The sequence below is a fragment of the Podarcis pityusensis genome (genome assembly GCF_964106645.2).
Source record: "Podarcis pityusensis genome assembly, chromosome: Z".
Taxonomy (NCBI): domain Eukaryota; kingdom Metazoa; phylum Chordata; class Lepidosauria; order Squamata; family Lacertidae; genus Podarcis; species Podarcis pityusensis.
Window position 1 is genome coordinate 13,566,544 of NC_138044.1, and position 23,230 is coordinate 13,589,773.

The window sequence follows — 23,230 nt, forward strand, 5'->3', positions numbered from 1 at the left end:
TTTGTGGGATGAAGGTTTTGTTGGCGTAGTATGTAATGAATTTTAATATTTTTTAACTATTGTTGTGTTGATGTTTGTGTACAGGCATGGTCCTCACAATAAACGGATTTGATTGATTGATAATAATAATAATTTATAATATATTATTTATACCCCGCCCAATTAGCTGGGCGCCCACTCTGGGCGGCTTCCAACAAAACATTAAAATACAATAATTCATCAGATATTAAAAACTTCCCTAAACAGGGCTGCCTTCAAATGTCTTCTAAAAGTCTGATAGTTGTTGTTCTCTTTGACATTTGGTGGGAGGGCATTCTACAGGGCGGGTGCCACTACCGAGAAAGCCCTGTCTGTTCCCTGTAACTTTGCTTCTCGCAGTGAGGGAACCGCCAGAAGGCCCTCAGAGCTGGACCTCAGTGTCTGGACAGAACGATGGGGATATACAGGGGTATACAGGAGCGCCTAAGGAACATAAAGCCAAGAAGAATGGTTTGGTGAGGCACTGTGAATCACATTCAACAAACGGTCTTCTGGTTTAATCCTGCCCCTGTGGCAGTCTATCTCCTGGGGTAAAATCCTAAAAGCTCAACAACCTCAATTCTAAAAATGCTCAACGACTTGGGGGTAAAATCATAAAAAAGCTCAACAACTGCAAAACTGCAACTGGTCGGCCCTCACACATGTTTACTCCATCAAATCTGGCCCTCTTTGGGCACCCCTAGGCGTAAAATGAGTTGCCAAGCCCATCGGGTCAATGGCTCTTATTATACAGTACTTCAGTTTGATAAGAGCTTGATCAATTCTTCTGCAGAATGTTATCTTTTCTTGTGCTTTCTTTGTTAAAGGTTTGATACCACATCTTTTCACTATTATTATTATTATTATTATTATTTTAGGTAAAGGGTTATTTTGGTTATATAAAACTCTATAAACATATTTATAAAACTCCATAAACATATTGCTAATCTGATTTTAGTCATGAGTGAAAGTGCCATATTTAAGGTGCATATTTAAGGTAATTGTTTATGTAAATTGCTTTCTTTTGCTAGTTGTTCTCCCATTAGGACAGACTGTTCCTATCACCACTGTTTTTCCTGTTCCTTTTTTAGCTGGTGGGACTGGCCAGAGGCGGAGCTAGCTGCTGTGCACCTGGGGGTGGGGGCGAGCGTCCCACGGGGGTGGGGTGGCAATGTCAAAGACCCTCCAAAACTGGGAGATGCCCTTCTTGTGATGATGCCCACAAAGGAGAAGGTAAGCCATTTCCCTCAAAGCATCTAAGGTGGCCCTGAGGACAATCTTTAAAAATTAATCTAACCATGACAAGGTTCCCTATGTTTCCAAATCTTGAGGGATAGCAAAAGAAGCAGAATGCAGAAAGAATTAGGAATCCTACTTACACTTTAGATGAAGAGTGTCTCTTCTTTGTGTTAGAAAACATTTTTGCTTACTCACAAACTACCTCTTCTCGCCTGAACTATCCTCAAATACCGTATTTTTCGCACCATAGGGCGCACCGGACCATAGGGCGCACCCAGTTTTTAGGGGGGGAAATCAAGGGAAAAAATATTTTCCCCCCCCAGCCCCAAAGAGCAGCGTACAGGCTGCACACAACCTCTCCCTGCCAGAGGGATTGTGCGCAGCTATGGAAGAAGGCAAGGCAGCGAGTGGGATGGATCCCGCTCGCTGTTTTGGCTTCCCCTTTAGCCTCGTGCAGCCTCTCCTTGCCGGAGGGGTTGCGCGCAGCTACGGAAGCAGGCAAGGCAGCGAGCGGGATCCATCCCGCTCGCTGTTTTGGCTTCCCCTTTAGCCCCGTGCAGCCTCTCCTTGCCGGGAGAGGCTGCGTGGGGCTAAAGAAGCCATAGCCCCGTGCAGCCTCTCCTTGCTGAGGGGTTGTGCGCAGCTATGGAAGAAGGCAAGGCAGCAAGCGGGATGGATCCCGCTCGCTGTTTTGGCTTCCCCTTTAGCCCCGTGCAGCCTCTCCTTGCCGGAGGGGTTGCGCGCAGCTATGGAAGAAGGCAAGGCAGCGAATGGGATGGATCCCGCTCGCTGTTTTGGCTTCCCCTTTAGCCCCGTGCAGCCTCTACCTCCTGGGAGAGGCTGCGTGAGGCTAAAAAATCCATAGCCCCGTGCAGCCTCTCCTTGCCGGGAGACGCTGCGCAGGGCTAAAGAAGCCATAGCCCCGTGCAGCCTCTCCCTGCCAGAGGGGTTGCGTGCGGCTATGGCACAAGCCTGCATTCGCTCTATAGGACGCACACACATTTCCCCTCAATTTTTGGAGAGGAAAAACTGCGTCCAATAGAGCGAAAAATACGGTAGTTGCTCTTCCCAAAGTCCTCATCCCAAAGCCACTCAGCAGAGGGACGTGTCACAATGGAGGACATGACACCGTTACTTTAGCTACCTTGCTTAACAATGGGCATTGTTCCCCATAATATTTATTTTTCAAATATATCTTTCAGTAGGTTAAGCAGTCTTATTTCATTTATTGAGAAAAGATCTAGAGCTGGCTCCATCCAGCACGGTGCATTTCTGGAAAGGACAGGAAACACCACACATACACACTTTTCAACATGGTGGGGTCACCAAGGGAAAACACTTCTGGCCTAGATTACGCCTGCTGTTTCTCACTTAATAGTTAAAAATAACCCCTCTCAACACCCTGTAGTAATCTGTCCAGTATTATGACTTCACCTTTAGGCCTCCTTAGGCTGCAAGGAAGTGAAATGTTATGACTTTGTGGGTGCCAGACTCACCTGAGTTTCTGGGTGCCAGACACTGAAGCTCTGGACACTGAACATCTGGGGAGTTGATAAGCCTTGTTTAAATGTACCCAGTGCTTCTTTCTGGGGGGGACGAAGGAGTATGCATGAATCTAACGGGAGAAAAAAATAAAAATTTTAAAACTAAGGGGCAGTATTTCAATAAGAGTAGGAAAATTACTATTTTTCATCATCACAGCCAGCAAAGAAGTGTAAAGTTAATGAGGACTCTGTAAAAACAAAAGATGTTGTGTAATATAAGGTAATGTATGTTCTTTGTACTTTTGTCTATTTACTGTATTTATTTTCCCTGAATTGAACTATAAAATGGTGATTTTCCTGAGTCAAAATGAGAGTACCCCATATCATTTATTTAGAAAAAAAAGGACAGAACTAAAGCATTTACCATTTCAAAGGAATGACCAGGCTACCCAGAAAATGCAATCAAGTAAGGCGTTATCAAGCATCCTGACAGTCAGGAGAGAGGCAACACTCTCTCTCAAATTTCTGCTGGAGACCGTCATCTTCTGTGATGCATGTATGATGTTTTGGGGGGTGGTCTTGGGCTACAGGGTGGGCAATTTCAAAAGTCTTTATAGGGTCTTGCGCAGCATTGTTCTGAGTCTTTCCTACCTCCATGGAAGGAGGGTAGGAAACTGTTGCAACAGAAAATAAAGATCTGCCTTGCTTTCTATGGATCTTGTCTCCTCCATCCATTCATCTTTAATGGATCACGGACTTGGGGGACCCAGTTCCTTCGGGAGTTGGGCAGCAAAACCCAACCCTATTTTTTTCTATAACAGGCCCACACACCAATGGGTGTTCTACAGGGATGTTCACTTTGAGGAAGGGTAGAGAAACCCCCCAATTTAACATTCTTCAGCAATACCTGGCTCTTTTATCTCCCTGACAAAATAGGCACTCACCAGTCAATCACCCACCTACCTGCTGCCCAGCACTCTCCTGCCTGAGCTGACAGAGATGGTCTCAGGGGCTGTCTTGAGGAATCCCAGAATGCTGGTTTTGAGGGACTTCAACATCCATGCTGGCTCCCTGCTATACTCTAGAGCTTAGAATGAGAAAACAGGCTGGAAGACGGCTTGAACGCAAGTGGGGGAAAACTCTGGTTGTATGCAATTGAATACTGGTGAGGGCTCATCATTGAGCCTACCTAGTGGCAGTGAAGACAGCAAAGAAGCTTTACTCTGCTGCCTCCTTTGCATCCTCATTGTGCTGTCCAGCAGAGCTTTTCCAGGTAGTATGGAGCCTGCTACAGTCTGGCCCGAAGGAGGTGGCAGAACCAATGGCAGCTTGCTGTGACTTGTTTGCAAGGCATTTTGAGGATAAAATTGCTTGCATTCACCAGGATCTTGACTCCGCTGTTACAGTAGATTAATCTCAAGGGGCCTTGCTGGATTAACATTCTATGTCCCTTTAAATATGCTTGTGGGAATGGGGCTTATAGGTTTGCTTTGGTTTTTTCCTTGTTTTTATTATGTTTATTATTATTACATTAAACAGTCATGTCTTCCCCCAAATAATTATGGGAGCTCTAGTTTTTTTACATGTGCTGTGAGTTGTTAGGAGAGCCTTAATTGCCCTCCAAGAGTTACAATCTCAGAGTGGTATAAACAATCAATCCTTCTTCCCAGGGAACTCTGAGAACTGTAGCTCTGTGAGAGGAATAGCGGCCTCCTAATGACTCTCAGCACCTGTAGCAAACTACAGCTCTCAAAATTCTTTAGGGAAAGCCATGACTGTTTAAATTGCTATCATAGCTGTTATAAGTAATAAAACTGCTCCTTTCCCCTTAGGGGGTACCCAAGAGCCCGTATAGAGTCCTTTTGTAGGTTCTCTATCGGTAGGAGAAAATAACAGAGACCAACCAGAGAATATTGAGAAGCAAAGCAGCTAGTAAGCCTGATCTTTATTAACTGTTGCAACAGGGTGCCCCTTTCACACACAGGAGAAGGAGGAGGACCCAGAACCTGTGGGAATGTTCAGGTGTGCAGGAGAGGATATATTGTGAGTTTATATCCTAATACAACTTGTGCTAACAAGTTCCCAAAGTATCAGCAGAGTTTATAGACATTCCCCTTTAAGTTCGCAACGGTAACGTCTGCACAGGTTCGCTAGAACCTCTATAATAATTACTCTGGTAATTTCCCCTTTGTTCCCTCTTAAAATACAAGACACGACACAGTCTTTATAAAAGTATAAAAGAGTTTACTCAAGTTCTGTTCACAATATGATCCCAGAAGGCAGACAGCTTTAAAAAGGTTACATACATTCAGAATCTATCTTATACGAAGATAGTCCTTATCTCCTCTCTTGGGTGGGAACCAAGAGAGCATCCTTAGATGTTTCCTCATCGAAGGAAGATGGCAGAGAGAGAGAGAGAGTGGCTGGCTGCCCTGTGCTTTTATCATTTACCTGCACAGGTGAGGCCACACCCACCTCTGGTCACATGCGGAGGAAGTCCGTCCCAGGAAGTTTACCTGCTTGCTGGACTGACATCCCTCCCCATGTTCTAACATGTACACTCTAGGAATGTTGTCATTGACTGCTCCTGTGTTTACATCCCACAGAACCAAGGTGTGTCCACCCTTACATAGACATTTTTAATTGCCCAGCCTGGAGTCCAAGACCACCCCCAGAAACATCATACATCCATCCATCCATCACAGAAGAGGTGTAGCCCAAGACCACCCCCCAGATATATTAAATAGTGGGTGGACATAGCAGATGACACAGAGATTTCTCCAAGTAGTTCCTTATAAGTAAGCTGGAACTGAACTGAACAGCAAACCGTTCAGCCGGCCTGCTTTTATAGGCAGTCGACTGTCAACATTGTAACAGCAATGAAATATACTCAGAGTCGCAAAGTGATTTCATGCTCTTTATTCAGCTCATAGTGGTGAGGAGGAATGAATAAATGTCCCCTCACAGTATCTGCTTTATATACATTATTTACACAATGGGCTGCACATGATTGGCTAATTCTGGAATTCTACTGTAAGCCAATCAGGTTGTGGATTCACTTCTATCTGGAGCAGGATTGGGTGGTTCCTGCCAACCAATCATACTGCTGCATTGTTCTAGGACCAATCAGACTGCTGCATTCTGAATCCTATTGTTCTAGGACCAATCAGACTGCTGCCTTTTGGATCCTATTGTTCTAGGACCAATCAGACTGCTACAGTTTGGATCCTATTCAACTCAGTACATAACACCCCTCCCCTCTAAGTTCCAGTCCTGCCCGGGAGGTCGCATTCATAGTCCTCAAGGTATGCCGGCGGCCTACGTGTGCGTTGTGGCCTGGGGTGTTCCCTGGTCCGGGCTCCGGGTTCTGGCTCGTGTTCCAAGGATGCTGGCTGTGATGCGGCTGTTTGGTCTGGTGCAACCGGCTCGCTCAGTCGTGGTTCTGGTTCCGGTGTCCTTTCGGCCTCACGGGTCCTCTCTGTATTTACTGATTCTGCCTCTCCTGCTGGCCCCTCCTGCTCTATGGGCCTCACTGCCCCGCTGTTCCCTTGGGACTCCTCTGACCTGTCCTCCTCCTGGTTTTCTCCCGGGAATCGTCGCCGTATCTGGTCGCAGTGGCGGCGCCAGCATTGCCCCCCATCCGTTAGCACCTCGTACGACACGGGGCCAGTGACCCTGGTGATTGTGGCGGGTACCCATGCTGGGCCTGCCCCAAAATTCTTTGCGTACACTGGGTCCTGGGCCTCGAAGGTCCGGGGGTTCCTGCCTTCCCCCACCACTACCTCATCCTGAGCTCTATCGGGGTGAAGGCGGTCCAATCTGATTGCAAGGCGCCGACCCATTAGTAGTTCAGCGGGGCTCCGGCCAGTCGTTGAGCTGGGGGTGCTGTGCTGTGCTAGAAGGAATGTGGCAAGGCGGTACTCCCAGTCCCCTTGCGTCATGCGGCGAAGGGTGTCCTTGGTGGTCCGCACCATGCGTTCTGCTTGGCCATTGGTGGCAGGGTGGAACGGCGCCGAACGGATGTGGCGGATGGCGTTCTGCGCTGTGAAGGTTTGGAATTCTCCTGACGTAAATGCAGTCCCGTTGTCTGAGACGAGAGTGTCAGGGAGCCCGTGGGTTGCAAACAGCCTGCGTAGTACCCGGATGGCTGCGGACGTGGAAGTGGACGGTACCAGTGCGACTTCCAGCCATTTGGTGTAGGAGTCCACCACTATGAAGAATGTTTTCCCCTGAAAGGGGCCAGCGAAATCCACATGCAGGCGTGACCATGGTGCTCGGGCGGACTCCCAGGACTGGACTGGGGCCCTTGGGGGGTCTGGGCGGGATTCTTGGCAGGCCTGGCAGTGTTTGACCCAGGCCTCTATCTCTCCATCGATCCCCGGCCACCACACATAACTCCTGGCAAGGGCCTTCATTCTTACTACCCCTGGATGTGTCTCGTGTAGGGCTGTGAGGACCCTTTTGCAGAGGGGCTGGGGAACAACGACTCTGCTTCCCCATAACAGGCACCCCTTGTGGGCCGACAGTTCATGTTTGCGGGTTGTGTAGCTGGCGAATTCTGGCCCGGGGCTGCTGCTGGGCCATCCCCTCCACACCCAGTCCAGGACCCGGGAGATGACCCTATCTTTCTTGGAATGGTGTGCAACTTCTTGTGCCTGAATGGGGCGGTCGGGAAGCAGCTCCAGGCTCATAACCTCTTGTGCAGGTGCTGGGTCAGGGCCTGTTTCCGGTAGTGGTAGCCTGCTGAGGGCGTCCGCATGGCCCATCGCCTTCCCAGGTCGGTGAATCAGTGCATACTGGTAGCTGGCAAGGAAAATTGACCACCTGAGGACGCGAGGAGACAGCACTTGGGGGGTCTGCTTTTCGGGGGCAAACAAGCCAAGCAACGGCTTGTGGTCAGTCACCACGGTGAAGGGCCGCCCGTACAAGAAATCATGGAATTTTTTTACTCCCTTTACGATTGCCAGACCCTCCTTGTCGATTTGCGAGTAGTTCCGCTCGGTTGTGTTGAGTGTCTGGGAAAAGTACGCCACCGGTACCTCTCTTCCATCCGGGAGTTGGTGCCCCAGGACAGCTCCAATGCCATAGGGTGAGGCGTCGCATGCTAGCACCACCGGCAGCCTCTCGTCGAAGTGTGCCAAGACCGAGTTTGAGACAAGCAAGTCCTTGACTGCCTGGAATGCGGCCTCCTGGCGCTGGCCCCACACCCAAGGGGCCCGCTTGTCCAGGAGTCTGTGTAGGGGCTCCGCTACCGCCGCCTTGTGGGGAAGGAAGGAATGGTAAAAGTTCAATAGTCCCAAGAAGGCCTGAAGTTCAGTCTTGCTCTTGGGCGCTGGGGCATCACAAATGGCCCGTACCTTGTCCCCACTCGGGTGGACCCCTTCTGCGTCCACCATAAATCCCAGAAAGTCCACCTGAGGCACTCCTAGTAGACATTTTTCCCGCTTCACCTTGAGACCCGCCGTCTGGAAACGGTGCAGAACGGTGCGGAGGCGGTCCTCAAACTCCTCTGGTGTGGGGCCGGCAATCAACACATCATCGAAGAAGGGGGTGACGCCAGGAATCCCTTTAAGGAGAGAGTCCATTATATTCTGGAATATGCCTGGTGCCACGCTGACACCGAATTGCAGCCGCTTTACCCTGAACGCTCCTCTGTGCGTCACAATCGTCTGTGCCTCTGCTGTGGCCTCATCTACTGGCAGCTGTTGATATGCTTGGGCCAAGTCCAGCTTGCCAAAAATTTTCGACCCAGCCAGGGTGGCAAGGACATGGCTGACCACTGGCACTGGGTATGCGTGGGCCGTGAGGGCCTTGTTTATGGTACATTTGTAGTCTGCGCAGATGCGGACCGAACCATTAGGCTTGACGGGTGTGACGATTGGGGTTTCCCAGGGAGCATTAGGCACCGGCTCCAGCACTCCTTGCTCTACGAGTCGGTCCAATTCCTCGTCTATACGGGGTTTCAAGGCGAACGGGACCCGGCGGGCCTTGAGCCTGACCGGTCGTACTGCGGGGTCAAGCTGTAGCGCAATGGGGGGGCCCGTATACTGTCCCAATTTCCCATCGAAAACCCCTGGAAATTCCTTGCATATGGCGTCCACGTCCACTTGTAAGCTAGTGTGGTTCACCCCGGTGACAGCTAGCCCCAGTGGTCCAAACCATGCCAATCCCAGTAAGCTAATGTAGGGGCCCTTGACCACAAGCAAGTCCAGTTGCCGCGTCCGCCCTCGGTATTGCACCCTGAAGGTCCCCACCCCCACTGTGGGGACCTTACGTTTCTGGAAGTCCCGGAGGGTGAATGGGGCCGGCCTGAGTTTGGGACCCCCAGTGGGACACAGTTTCCTTAAGGTCCTTGCCGAGATTATGGATAGAGTTGAACCCGTGTCAAGCTCCATGCGGCATGGGGCCCCCTCTATCTGTACCTCTACATAAATTTTCTCTACGTTGGGGTGGGGCAACTGGTATACCTGGAAGTCCGTGAGCTCCGTCGAGTTGCCTTGGTGCGTTGGGCCCCGGGACCTGGGGCTCTTGGATTGGTCATCTGATGCCTGGTGTCGGGTGGGCCGAGCCCGACACACCCGGGCGATGTGTCCCGATTTTCTGCACTGCCTGCACTCTGCGTTGCGGAAACGGCAGGTCCTCCTCTCGTGACTCTCCCCGCAGCTTGCGCAGTTCCCTCCTTCTCGTCGAGGCAGCTGTGGTCTGTGCGCTGCTTGAGTGCGCTGCTGTACTCGGTGCACCTCCTCCCTGTCGGATCCTGAGTCGTCGGTGAGGTCTTCATGGTGGACCCTCGGTTGGGATGGCAGGCTCGGCCGTGCCTCTTGGGTCGACCTCTCGGCAGCTTCTGTTGCCAGGGCCTCCTCCAGAGCGACCTGGAACGTTAGGTCCTTCTTAGCGTAGAGGCGTCGTTGCAGCTTCTCATCCTTCAGGCCACCGACGAGGCGGTCACGAAGCATGTTCTCCAGCTCTGAGAAGTTGCAGAACCGGGCGGCTTGGCGGAGAGAGGTCACAAACCCAGTTATGGTTTCCCCAGGGGCTTGCCGCTTTGCGTAGAAGGCATTTCGACGAGCCACCACTGAGGGCTGCGGCGAAAAGTGCCCCTTCAGCTGTTCCATTATTGTTTTGTATGGAACAGTAGCGACGTCTTCAGGCGCAAGGAGAGCCCGGGCGATTTCAAACGTCTCCTCTCCGCAGACGCTGAAGAATATCGCCCTCTTCTTGGCGTCTTCTTCGTCGGTGACCCCTTTGGCTTCTAGGAGGAAGGTGAAACGGGAGGCGTACGCTTCCCAGTCTCCAGATGCTGGGTTGAATGGCGAGAAGCTGCTGTTGGCTGCCATTCTGAGTTCCTTGTGCCCCGGAGCTGAAGCCTGGATACACGGTGCGAGGCAGCGGTGCGGCAGTTGGCGGTGCTGCGGTGCTGTGTGTGGCAGTCAGCTCAGCGGGATCCCACCCTCGTCGCCAGTGAAATATACTCAGAGTCGCAAAGTGATTTCATGCTCTTTATTCAGCTCATAGTGGTGAGGAGGAATGAATAAATGTCCCCTCACAGTATCTGCTTTATATACATTATTTACACAATGGGCTGCACATGATTGGCTAATTCTGGAATTCTACTGTAAGCCAATCAGGTTGTGGATTCACTTCTATCTGGAGCAGGATTGGGTGGTTCCTGCCAACCAATCATACTGCTGCATTGTTCTAGGACCAATCAGACTGCTGCATTCTGAATCCTATTGTTCTAGGACCAATCAGACTGCTGCCTTTTGGATCCTATTGTTCTAGGACCAATCAGACTGCTACAGTTTGGATCCTATTCAACTCAGTACATAACAAGCAACAACCCAGGTTTTCCCGCCTAAATTAACTGACGTGGACCTGAGTGAAAACTATATACACGATACCCCTGGTGGCCAGGGTGAAAACTTCAATACATAACAAAATGCATCATACCTACATCACAGAAAAGGCAGTCTACAGCAGAAATCTGAGTGCGTTGTTTATCTCCTGTCTGGCAAGTTACCTGATTGTGTTATCTGGATTTTGGCCACTCTTTTGTTATTATAACTACTTAATTCCTGAATCTAGGTCACAGGTCACAGGTTCACACCCTGTTCATATCTTGAATGTGCCCTGAAGACAGGATCTGTGAGGAAAGAGACAATGGGGAGGTTTCCCACTTTGACCTGGCAGAGAAATATTTGAGGTCAATTTGTTCAGAACCTAATCTGTGGGGTTGCAGACATGTGGTTTATATATACAGTTATGAACATTTTTTTAAATATGACTTTAAAATTCTTATAACAATAGCACTTTAAATTTATGGAGTGGATGTGGCCTTGGAAAGTTGCTAGTACCATAAGATGTGCTGCCTCATGAAGGGATTTATCTGAGCACAATAAAAGATTTTGGTTCTTTAGGGGCCTTTTCTCTAAGTGTCCTCCCTCCAAAACAAACAAACAAACAAACAAACAAACATCCAGTCCCCTTCTCTCTTTCTTTGATCCTGAGAATTTTGGTAGGCCATTTTCACCCAGACCTACAAAATAACCTTTGGATGTGGAGTGTGACGTTTCCATCTCTGTCCACAAGATGGAACTGGGAGAGAGAAGATCTGTGGGATTCTCTCTGCTCAGTCAGAGGAGGAGAAGGAGGGAATTGTGAGCGGCTCTTTAGAGCCTGGGATTGTGTCAAGACATTTCAGTGGCTTCTTTGAGACTGATCATGGCTGGGGTTATCTGGTGTCTGGCTTTGGTTTGGCTGGGCCTGCATCTGACCATGGGGGCCATGGATTCATGCTATGATGCCCATGGACGGGCACAGCGCTGTATGCCCATCTTTGAGAATGCCGCATTTGGGAGGCGTGCGCAGGTGTCCAACACATGTGGCTCCCCACCAGAGGATTACTGTCTCCAGATGGGAACACGAGACTCCACCACACTCTGCCACCGCTGTGATGCCGGCAGCGATGTGCTCCACCACAACGCCACCTACCTGACAGACTTCCATAGCCAGGAAGAGCCCACGTGGTGGCAGAGCCAGTCCATGGCCTTTGAGGTTCAGCACCCCAACTCAGTCAATATCACCCTTCACCTGGGTAAGTTAGAGTGACCTTGTTTTTCTCCCTTCTCCCCTCTCCCCTGCAAACTGCAGAAATTATTTTTTAAGATGCAGCAGCCAAACGTTACATTGAAAGCACATTTTCACCTCCAAAAACCCCTGGGAACTGTTGTTTATCCTTCACAGAGCTAGAACTCCCAGCACCCTTAAACTACTGTTCCCAAATTTCTTGGGTGTGCGTGTGCTTTAAATGAATGATGTGTACACAGCCTTAATTCAGCATCACATGCAGGCACGCTGGCAGGATGAAATTCAGGGATGAGTGGGGTGATCTCTCCTACCTATATCTGAAAGGGTAAAACCCTCCTCAGCCACTTTCCCTTATTGTTTTTATCTGGGGGTCTCAGCATTTAACCTTTTATTTCTGTTAGGTTAGGGCAATGGAATTATTTAGAAAATCAACTTGCAATAAGCTTCTAAAGTTTCTATTTTAATTCAAATAAACTACCCCATATGTGCCCACTTGATAGCTGCAATCAGTGGAACTGGCACTTTTAGAATTGCCACATAATGTTCATTCCGTGGCTGAAAGGAATGGGATCTTTTAAGGCCTCATTTGCACTATACATTTCATTGCGTTTCACACCACTTCAAACAGAATCCTGGAAAATGTAAATTGTTAACAGAGCTGAGTTTTGTTAGGAAGCCCCCTTTTCCCTCCCAGAGCTACAATTTCCAGAGTGGTTTAACAGCCAAGCCCTCTTCCCACTGAACTCTGGGAATTGTAGCTCTGGGAGGGGAATAGGGAGGTCTCCTAACAACACTCAGTACCCTTAAGAAACTACAGCTCCCGGGTTTATTTGGCTTTTTAAAGCACTATGATACTCCTTGAAACCTGTAGTGCAAATGAGGCTCTAGTTTATGGAACTCCCTGCCTATGGATGTCAGATAGGTATCCTTGAATGTTTTTAGCACCTACTAAAGGTCTTTGGCGGTTCGAATCCCGTTGCTCGGTCCCTGCTCCTGCAAACCTAGCAGTTCAAAAGCACGTCAAAGTGCAAGTAGATAAATAGGTACCGCTCCGGCGGGAAGGTAAACGGCGTTTCCGTGCGCTGCTCTCGTTCGCCAGAAGCGGCTTAGTCATGCTGGCCACATGACCCGGAAGCTGTACACCGGCTCCCTCGGCCAGTAAAGCAAGATGAGCGCCGCAACCCCAGAGTCGGCCACGACTGGACCTAATGGTCAAGGGTCCCTTTACCTTTACCCAGCCATGTAGTTTTATAACAAACATTTGTTTTTAAATCTGCTGACTTTGCCTATATTTTGATCATTTCATTATGTCAACTTAATAAATATTTTATACCATCTTATGTAAACCGCATAGAAATAATGGGTGATAGTCAACTATTTTTTCCTCAGGGTAGACCTGTTAAAATGTTCATCTCTATAGGTTTGCTCTGAGTAAAACATCATTGAATACCATCCATTTGTTTATTATCAACGGGTTTGTAAAACACATATCTATGCATAGTACTGCGATTAACAAAATACGTATTTTATATTTTGGCTTCCACCTTCATCAGATACTCTGCTAAAAAATGAAATTATATTGTTTCCAAAGTGGCAGTTATGGAGCTTTGAGGATGGAACATTCAGATTGGCTTTGTTTGATGAAGCAAAACGATGTTGGTACTATTCTCGATATTGAGGCCTGCTAACATGTCCTGCAGTGTGTACATGCAGATAGACAGCTATAGATATAGGAAGTGCTTTTATGGGTGGGGAAAAAAATGAGACACTGGTACTCATATGTTGATAAAAGTGCCATGGATGCCAATGCAAGATCGCTGCCATGAGCAAGAGGTTAGGGCCCTCTGTGGTGAATATCACCACCCAAAAAGCATTGGATATAAACATATATGTATCCAATTTTAGTTTTATTCAGAGCAGACCCAGAGGAATTAATGAACATGACTAACATAGGTCCATTTTGGCAGGTTTACTATAAGCAAAGCTGAATTAGATACAATCTCTTGCATTTAATATTTTGAATAGCACAGCTGGAAACACTGGTAGATTTTAGATACTGGCAAATATTCATATAGGCTCTATTTCTGTTTTTGGAATGCATGTGTTCATGTTGCAAAATGTGAACATTGGAAGAGCTTGTGGTATGGTACCAGTGACCCATCTAGTGCACTATCCTGTTCTCACAAGTGGCCAACCAGACGTCTCTGGGAAGCCTGCAGCCAGAACACTAATTTCACTTGCGATTCCCAGCACTTATGATTCAGAGACATATTGTATAAAGACTAAGGTCTTAGAAGTAAACTATAGATAATATTGTAGAGATTAAGACCTAAACCATATTTTAACTGCTGCCACAACTGTTTTGTTTATTGTTATATTGATTGTTAACTTAAACTTACTTTTATTGTGTTTCTGATTTGTTTAGTACGGTATGTGAGTCCGGTCTGGGACCGTAATAAATTCAGTTCAAATTCAGAGGCATATTGCTTCCACCTGTGACAGTGGACAATAGTCAGCCTGAAAAATTAGCAAGTAATTGAAGTGCTCCTTAAAATAATTGTTGTTGTTGTTGTTGCAACTGAAGTGCTCCGTAAAAGAATAGCTGTTGCTGCTGTTGTTGTTAATTTATATACCAGCTTATTCCCTGACAGGGATTCAAGGTGGCCTACAAATAAAAAAGAGCTAAAAAAATGTGTGTGGTCCAAAAGAATTCTAGTGAAAAAGCTTGAAAAATAGCAATAATCAATCAAATATAAGCCCACTGTTATATACTGAGCTAATGGCTTATCTCCGACAAAATAATAATTCCTCTCTGCTAAGATGGAGATGGAGAACCTGTGCTGCCCTCCCTCCACACATTACTAGACTCCAGCTCCCATCAGCCCCAGACAGCATGGCCAACAGTCAGGGATGACGGACACTAAAGTCCAGTAACATCTGGAGGTCCACAGGGTCCCTGTTACTGTGCTAAGGTCTTACCACCTTTCCCAATATTAACTGACTTGTATATATTGCTGTTTCTGGGATACTAGAATTTGTTAGTGAATGTTAGCAATAAATGAATATTGGGCATATTGAAGGGAAGATAACCGCTGCAGCAATTCCCCTGAAAAGTGCCACACATGGAAATTCCTGGGTTTAGCCTAAGCAAACTAGTCTGGCTGGGTTGGTTGAATGTAAACCATTATGAAACCAGGGCCAGGCATCCACACATCAAAGAAGGTGTCTGGGTCTGCACAAAACAGGGGTTGCAAAGGTAATGGGGAGGGGCCTGAATAGCAGTTGGCATCCATCTGTCTCGAGAGACAATGGAGTGTACCTCCAGGGATGAAGTCAAATGGCTGTGTTAGCAGCACTGAAGTGATCTCCCTGGGGTGCAAGCCTGGGCAGTGTGTATTGAGGTCCTGAACTGCCTAGATGAGAAGACCACCCTCTTAAAGGTAAAGGGACCCCTGACCATTAGGTCCAGTCGTGGCTGACTCTGGGGTTGCGGCACTCATCTCGCTTTATTGGCCGAGGGAGCCGGCGTACAGCTTCCGGGTCACGTGGCCAGCATGACTAAGCCGCTTCTGGCGAACCAGAGCCGTTTACCTTCCCGCCGGAGCGGTACCTATTTATCTACTTGCACTTTGATGTGCTTCCGAACTGCTACGTTGGCAGGAGCAGGGACCGAGCAACGGGAGCTCACCCCGTCGCGGGGATTCGAACTGCCAACCTTCTGATCGGCAAGCCCTAGGCTCTGTGGTTTAACCCACAGCGCCACCCGCGTCCCTAACCACCCTCTTAGCCTTGCCCTAATGCCATACAAGAATATAGAAGAAGGGTGGGGGGAGCTGACAGGAGGTGTTGCAATTGGCTATGTATTCTGGGAAGGTGAAGAAGAAAAAAGAGAGAACACCATCCAGGAGCAGGAGGGCATCAGTTATTAGGACTGGCTGGGGAGCAAGAACAAAGGTGTGGTGCTTAGGATGGCTCTGTCTGCAGTGCTGGGCTGCTATGAGAGCCAGTGTGGTGTAGTGATTAAGAGCGGTAGTCTCGTAATCTGGGGAACCGGGTTCGCGTCTCCGCTCCTCCACATGCAGCTGCTGGGTGACCTTGGGCCAGTCACACTTCTTTGAAGTCTCTCAGCCCCACTCACCTCACAGAGTGTTTGTTGTGGGAGAGGAAGGGAAAGGAGAATGTTAGCCGCTTTGAGACTCCTTAAAAGGGAGTGAAAGGCGGGATATCAAATCCAAACTCTTCTTCTTCTTCTTCTTCTTCTTCTTCTTCTTCTTTGGACAAATGTCTCTTGAGATGACAATGCTGTAAGATCTACACCCCCTTAATCTAAACTCAGGTGTAAAGATAAAGGTAAAAGGACCCCTGACCATTAGGTCCAGTCATGGCCAGCTCTGGGGTTGCGGCACTCATCTCGCTTTACTGGCCAAGGGAGCCGGTATACAGCTTCTGGGTCATGTGGCCAGCATGACTAAGCTGCTTCTGGCGAACCAGAGCAGCGCACGGAAACTGCTCCGGGCTGCTGAGACTGCCGCTGCTGCGTTTCCCGGGAACATTTGATGAAATCCGGGGACATTCTAGGGATGGAATTTTCTGGGGACTTATTCACAAATCTGGGGACTGTCCCCGGGAAACAGGGACGTCTGGTAACCCTAATTATAACTCCCACATAAGTGGGGGGACGACTGTATAGTTACTATATATTTGGTAACTATAGCAATAGCAACACACATACCATCTTGGTGCCTCGCTAGCTTTGAGCAATTTCATTATATCCTTATATCCTGTTGCCCTCCCAAATCTTGGCTCCATTGCAATTATGGAATGATCTCTGATGACTGCTAAACAAATAAGCAGTAACTGCTCTAGCCTGAATCTCTGAGGACAAATTTTTATGTGTGTGTCTATTTAGCATGGTCTAGATGGCAAAACTGGAGGGGGTGGGTGGAGGGTTGGAGGTTCAAGCGATGGCCATCGAGTCCCAAGAGAAGAGGCCCTTCAGGCCAAGAGAGTTTGGAACAGTCTGCTTCTGAAAGAGGTCACTCCTTTCCCAACCCCCTGTGAACGCGCCCACATCTGTTACAAATTGACAGGATGTTTGGACTGGCCATTCTACTTAGGATGAAAGGAGCTGGCCTAGCTCCAGTCTCTGACACCTCTGTTAAACCAGACTTTCCCCCGCTTGACCCAGTACTGTGTTTCAAGGAAAAGACAATATGTGTTTTAGAGACAGCTTCTCTAAAAGCCCTTGGACATGACATGATATGGGAGGACGGGGACAGGAATGTGACTATAGTCATACCTCGGGTTGAATACGCTTCGAGTTGAGCGTGTTTGAGTTGCGCTCCGCGGCAACCCGGAAGTAACGGAGCGCGTTACTTCCGGGTTTCGCCACTTGTGCACGTGCAGACGCTCAAAATGACGTCACACGCATGCGCAGAAGCGGCAAAAAGCAACACGCGCGTGTGCAGACGTGCCGTCGCTAGTTATGTTTGCTTCTAGATGTGAACGGGGCTCAGGAACGGATCCGTTCATATCTAGAGGTACCACTGTACTAGGAACAAGCTGGTGTCCACTGAAGCAGAACTTGGTTGTCATTTGTTTCTGTTACTCCTCCCTCACAGAAAATCTGTTCCCAGAGGCCACATTTACACCATACATTTAAAGCACTATGACACCGCTTTAAACAGAAACAGCTTCCCCAAAAAGATTACGTGAGCTATAGTTTGTTAAAAGTGCTGAGAATCTTAAGGTGACCCCTGTTCCCCTCACAGAGTTAGAATTTCCCTGTGAAAAGGGATTGACTGTTAAAGCACTCAGGGAATTGTAGCAGCAAATTGTTTGGGCTTGCCTTGGAGGAACCTGTGGCCCTCAGAGTGTTGCTTGCTTCCAACTCCCATGAGCTCCCACCAACATGGTCAATGGTGAGGGATGATAGGAGTTATAGCCTGGCAACATCTTAGTGTAGGAATGTAGGCAATCTATGAGAGATTGCAATTCCCGCAGGCTCTATTGGAGGTGGGAGAAGTACACATTGTCCTAGCTGAAGAACAACACATTTTCCGGCAACCGGAGCAAATTGCAGTTGAGTCTAACAGTGGCAAAGTAAATACCATTGCTATTTTTAAACAGGATGTTGAAAACTCACCCATACACACTACCGCCTCCACAAAGGAAAGCCGGCACCTCTATCCCCTGCTCATAGGCTTCTCAGAGTCATCTGTGTGACACTGATATGAGGATGCTGAATTCGATGGCGCGATCCAGACCAGCAAAAAATCCTTACGTTCTTCTGAAGGAATCATTAATATATTGTCATTAATAAACAGTAGTATTTAGATAATATTTGGAGTATTGAAGGGGAGATTCCAGGCCAGTGGAAAAATACAGGCTAAGCTCTTTTTCCAGGTCAGGGCCTCACCCGGGATAGAGGCAGTTGACAAGAAGTGTTGATGGCCCATCCCTGAGAACACCTTGGGTTTGTGGTTACTGGGGCAGAGAAAGGTTTGGGATTGAAAATAAGAGAGGAGGCAGACTGTGCTGTGAGATGGCAATGCTGTGAGATCTGCACCTCCTTCATCTCAGCTGTAAATATGTGTATTTATGTGGGGGTTACATTCTGAACCTCCGTATGCATACGTGAAATCGCCTAAAATGGGGAGCACCTGGAGAGTCCTCCTGGCTCCCGAGAAGACCATCCCAGAGCCCGCAGAGGACAAGCCAGTGGCTTGCAGTTGCTACTGCTCTACACCCCACATCAGCTGTTAGGTAGGAGGTCTCAGCAAAGCCCTGCTGTGGCACTGGCTCCTGAAGAGACCCTCCCCAGCACCCTAAGAGGATGTCCTCTTTGGGCTCTGGAGAAAGTCTCTTCATGAGCCAAGAGGACCTTTCAGGGTGCAATTACAGGATTCACTTCCAGAATTCTGGTACCGCATATGTGCACAGTCACATGCAAACAGTGCATGTGTAGATGGGAACTTGCCTGTAATTAAGCCATATTTCTTAAAGACACTACAGCCTCCACCACATCTTGATTCTCAACAGAAACACAACCCTAGATGAAAGCCTGAAGCCCACTGTAATTGTGTGTACCTCTCAGCAGAGATTGGGGTCTTCCCTTCAATGTTCCAAATATTATCTAAATACTACCGTTAATTAATTTCCACCATTCACTAACATACTGTGGTCCCCTAGATCTATTTCAAAATTCAGCTGCTAACCATGAGAGCTAAGGATCAAACTTTGGAAGCAGAATGCGTCTAAATACTAGATGCTGAGGGGTGGGGACACAATATTTGTTTTAAATATTAACAGCAGCCTTGTTGCTCAGAAATCCCAACAAACTCCTTCCAATCAGTTCTGTTTTGAAATCTGTGGTTAAAATCAGTGCAGTTTTGAGGACCACCTGCTTCTTTTTCTGCATGAGTCACTGTTCTTGTTGGGCTCAGAAAATTGACTCATGCAGAGACATAATTCCACTGCATGAGTGGATCAGGAATCCATCAAGCGGGTCTGATTGTGCATCTTGAAGGAGGAGGACACTAGTCCCAAGCATGGGCCAACTGAAAGAACAGTGAAAAACCATGTAGTAGGGCAGTGGGATCACCTCCTCAGTGACTTAATGCTTAGCACCAGCGTTTTTCTTCTAGAAAAAGAGGTACTGGTACTGCATACCCTTCAGTATCTCCAGAAAAAAACTCACTCCTTAGCGCTCACAAGAGCCTTCAATTGCTCATTGTTTTTGATGCAGAAACGCCTACAACAGACATCTCCCCCTCATCTGTTCCAGGGTTACTTGCCAATCCCCTACCCTGCCCAAGTGAGGGGCACAGAAAGTCTGTTGGTGGATTCAAAATCTCATCTTTTACTTGCTAATCAATGACAGATGCTGACGTCTACCCTTGCAGTAGCCGTTGGATAACTCAACACATGCCTGCAAGGTTCTTGCATTGTCCCAGCTCCTTCACAGACATTTTTCATATGGGTGCAATTAAGTGTTTGTTTTCCCCACCCCTTAGTCCCAGAATAATTGCCATTTCTCAACATTTTGGATTCATTAGGGTCTCAAATGAGGCTAGCTGATTGTGCCGTCTTTTTTCATCGCAAATAATTTTGCAGCGGGGAAGTGGCTCTTCACTGGTTGCATTCTTTCCCTTGTGGCTGACAAAAGATTTGGTGGTTGTTGTCTTTTTTTAAAAAAATAAAAAATATGATTGCTGGATGAAGGAACTGAGAAAGCCTGTTTCTGCTCACCACAAGGGGAAACAGACACTGTGTCACCTTCTTTCCAACCCAAAAATGGCTAATAGTGCACATGTTGATCTAATTCTTGAGGACTATTTGCGGCAGGCTGGCGTCACTGTGCAGCACCCTCAGACTCTGACGCAGTCCCTTGAAAGGTCACTGAAACTTAGAGGGGGAAATGTCTGTCCCTGAAAGGAAAAGTGAAGTGGATACGTAGCAGGGCAACTTAGAGGTCCCCGCGAACCAACAGTGGGAATGTAAGGAATTAGTGGTTGAGCTGCGACCTGGCGTCGGTAGCTTTGGCCTTTCACCTGCCGCTATATGTTGTTGTTTAGTCGTTTAGTCATGTCCGACTCCTCGTGACCCCATGGACCAGAGCAAGCCAGGCACTCCATACTTCCCACCAAATATTTTCCACTGAAAGAATAAGGCCCCACTCTGCACTATACATTTAAAGCACTATAGTATCACTTTAAACCATGGGTAGGTAAACTAAGGCCTGGGGGGCCGGATCCTGGCCCAATTGCCTTCTAAATCCGGCCCACAGATGGTCTGGGAATCAGCGTGTTTTTACATGAGTAGAATGTATCCTTTTATTTAAAATGCATCTCTGGGCTATTTGTGGGGCCTGCCTGGTGTTTTTACATGAGTAGAATGTTTGCTTTTACAGTGGTACCTTGGGTTACATACAGTTCAGGTTACATATGCTTCAGGTTACAGACTCTGCTAACCCAGAAATAGTACCTCGGGTTAAGAACTTTGCTTCAGGATGAGAACAGAAATCGTGCTCCGGGGGCCTGGCGGCAGCGGGAGGCCCCATTAGCTAAAGTGGTGCTTCAAGTTAAGAACAGTTTCAGGTTAAGAACGGACCTCCGGAACGAATTAAGTACATAACCCGAGGTACCATTGTATTTAAAATGCATCTCTGGGTTATTTGTGGGGCATAGGAATTCGTTCATACTTTCCCCAAAAAATATAGTCTGCTCCCCCCCCCAAGGTCTGAGGGACAGTGGGCCGACCCCCTGCTGAAAAAGTTTGCTGACCCTTGCTTTAAACTATGGGTTTGCAAACTAAGGCCCGGGCCAAATCCAGCCCAATCACCTTCTAAATCCGGCCCATGGACGGTCCTGGAATCAGCATGTTTTTACATGAGTAGAATGTGTGCTTTTACTTAAAATGCATCTCTGGGTTTTTTGTGGGGCATGGGAATTGGTTCATTCCCCCCCCAAAAAAATATAGTGTGGCCCCCCACAAGGTCTGAGGGACAGCCGACTGGCCCACCGCTGAAAAAGTTTGCTGACCCCTGCTTTAAACAGCCATGGCTTCCTCCCACCCACCAAATATTCCTGGGAACTGTAGCTTGTTCTGTGTGGTGAGAGTTGTTAGAAGAACGCTACTCCTCTCAAAGCTACAATTCCTAGAGTTCCCTGTGAAGATGGATTGGGTTTTGATACCCAGAACATAAAGTCAATTCACATGAGGTGACAGTAAGACCTCTGAAGCCCAGCCAGCAGTACCCCACATTAACAGGAACAAGCATTCTACAACATACCAAAGAATCCTCTGGGAAGTTCTGAGTTTCCTCAGCAGATGAACTGATGCGGGCAAGGGTGTAACTATTTTTTGTTTTTGTTGTTTTAAACCCACTGATTGCTATAACTGCATTATGGCCCTTACTGGTTTAATCCGTTCCAGCTGCTTTTTCCATCTTTTGCTGGCACGGAACAGCCCTGATGCCACTGCGCCACGATGCTTTCTGTGGATGAAAGACCTTTGCTTGTTGATTTAGGGCAGAAGAAGGAGAAGAAGAAATAAACATTCACATTTAGATCCAAGAGATAGCGGGGAAAGTGGAACTCTCTGTGTTTTATTCCGAGAACACTAGATGGTCCTGCCGAGACATAGGGATGCAGGAGAAAATTGATTCAGTTCACAGTTAAAGGCAAACTGGCCATAATTTGTACTAACCGTAACTTAGCCATCCTTCAAAATGCTCAAAATCTTGCATTGCAGTTCTCAAACCAAGTTATGGACACAAAAAACCGTAAGTGAGGGTCATGTGTGCAGGAAAATGCATAGATTAGTAAAAATATATTTTTAAAATGCATTATTTTAAGGGAAATTTATTGCAAAAGTGTGTACATTAGGCAAAATTGTATACAGACAAGTGTATTAGGAAATTTTCTTACTAAGATGCTGGTGAATTTTCATGGGGACTTGTTAAAAAAAAGATATTCACAAAATGATGTGGAAATGTGGAGAAATGAGTTTAAGACTGGAAAAACAAGAAACTGAAATTGACAGTTCTCCTATCCCCAGCTGATAGGTTTTCCAGGAAAGGAATGAGCAGAATGTTTATAAGCAAGGTAATGTTTTTTTTTTAGAAGAGACAATAGGGCACATCAACAAAAAGGTTGTAGCATGGAGTGTTCCCTGTTCAGGGACAGGGTGATGACTGGCCAAATAACAAATCTCCCCTAGGGATGAGGAGAAATTATCACTTTAACAAAAAGAGCCCATCCGAAGATAACAGTGATTAAAGTGGAGCACTTAAGAATACTTGACCATTCTTTATTTTCTCCCCTTTTAGGAAAATCTTATGAAATCACCTACGTGAGGTTGAAATTTCACACCAGCCGCCCAGAGAGCTTTGCCATCTATAAGCGGAGCCATTCTAACAGCCCCTGGATCCCTTACCAGTATTACAGTGCCTCGTGTGAGAAGACATATAGGAAGCCAGAAGGACAGTTCTTGCGACCTGGCCAAGATGAGCGGGTGGCACTCTGTACAGACGAGTTCAGCGACATTTCCCCACTGAGTGGGGGAAATGTGGCCTTCTCCACCCTTGAAGGCCGGCCTAGTGCCTACAGCTTTGACCAGAGTCCCATTCTCCAGGTACAAATCTCTGGGTGGGTGGTCCCTTAACACAAGAACAACGGCCTGGTAGTATAATCAGGAAACACTGAAGAACAAACTACAGTGGTACCTCGGGTTACAGACGCTTCAGGTTACAGTCACTTCAGGTTACAGACTCCGCTAACCCAGAAATAGTACCTCGGGTTAAGAACTTTGCTTCAGGATGAGAACAGAAATTGGGTGGCAGCGGTGCGGTGGCAGTGGGAGGCCCCATTAGTTAAACTGGTACTGAAGGAGGAGAGGAC

At 47.7% G+C, this 23,230-nt stretch overlaps 1 protein-coding gene and 1 long non-coding RNA gene across 5 annotated transcripts in view; one reads left to right on the top strand and one right to left on the bottom strand.

Annotated features, from left to right (window-relative positions):
- Positions 1–159: 159 nt before the first annotated feature.
- The window catches only part of LOC308467932, a 23,772-nt gene continuing 701 nt past the window's right edge, over positions 160–23,230 (bottom strand). Inside the window, exons 2-5 of one of the 4 annotated variants that reach the window (XR_013981374.1) lie at positions 21,747–21,960; positions 17,974–18,117; positions 2,754–2,872; positions 160–462 (exon numbers count right to left, since the gene is read on the bottom strand). This is a non-coding gene — a long non-coding RNA (uncharacterized lncRNA). The other 3 variants (XR_013981375.1, XR_013981376.1, XR_013981377.1) reach the window with 3 other exon arrangements.
- The window catches only part of LAMC3 (laminin subunit gamma 3), a 74,531-nt gene continuing 62,562 nt past the window's right edge, over positions 11,262–23,230 (top strand). The window contains exons 1-2 of the mRNA XM_080989542.1: positions 11,262–11,835; positions 22,660–22,964. Of these exons, the coding sequence (XP_080845668.1) occupies positions 11,463–11,835; positions 22,660–22,964 (678 nt within the window). The 5' untranslated portion in view covers positions 11,262–11,462. The remainder of the gene's footprint in view (positions 11,836–22,659; positions 22,965–23,230) is intronic.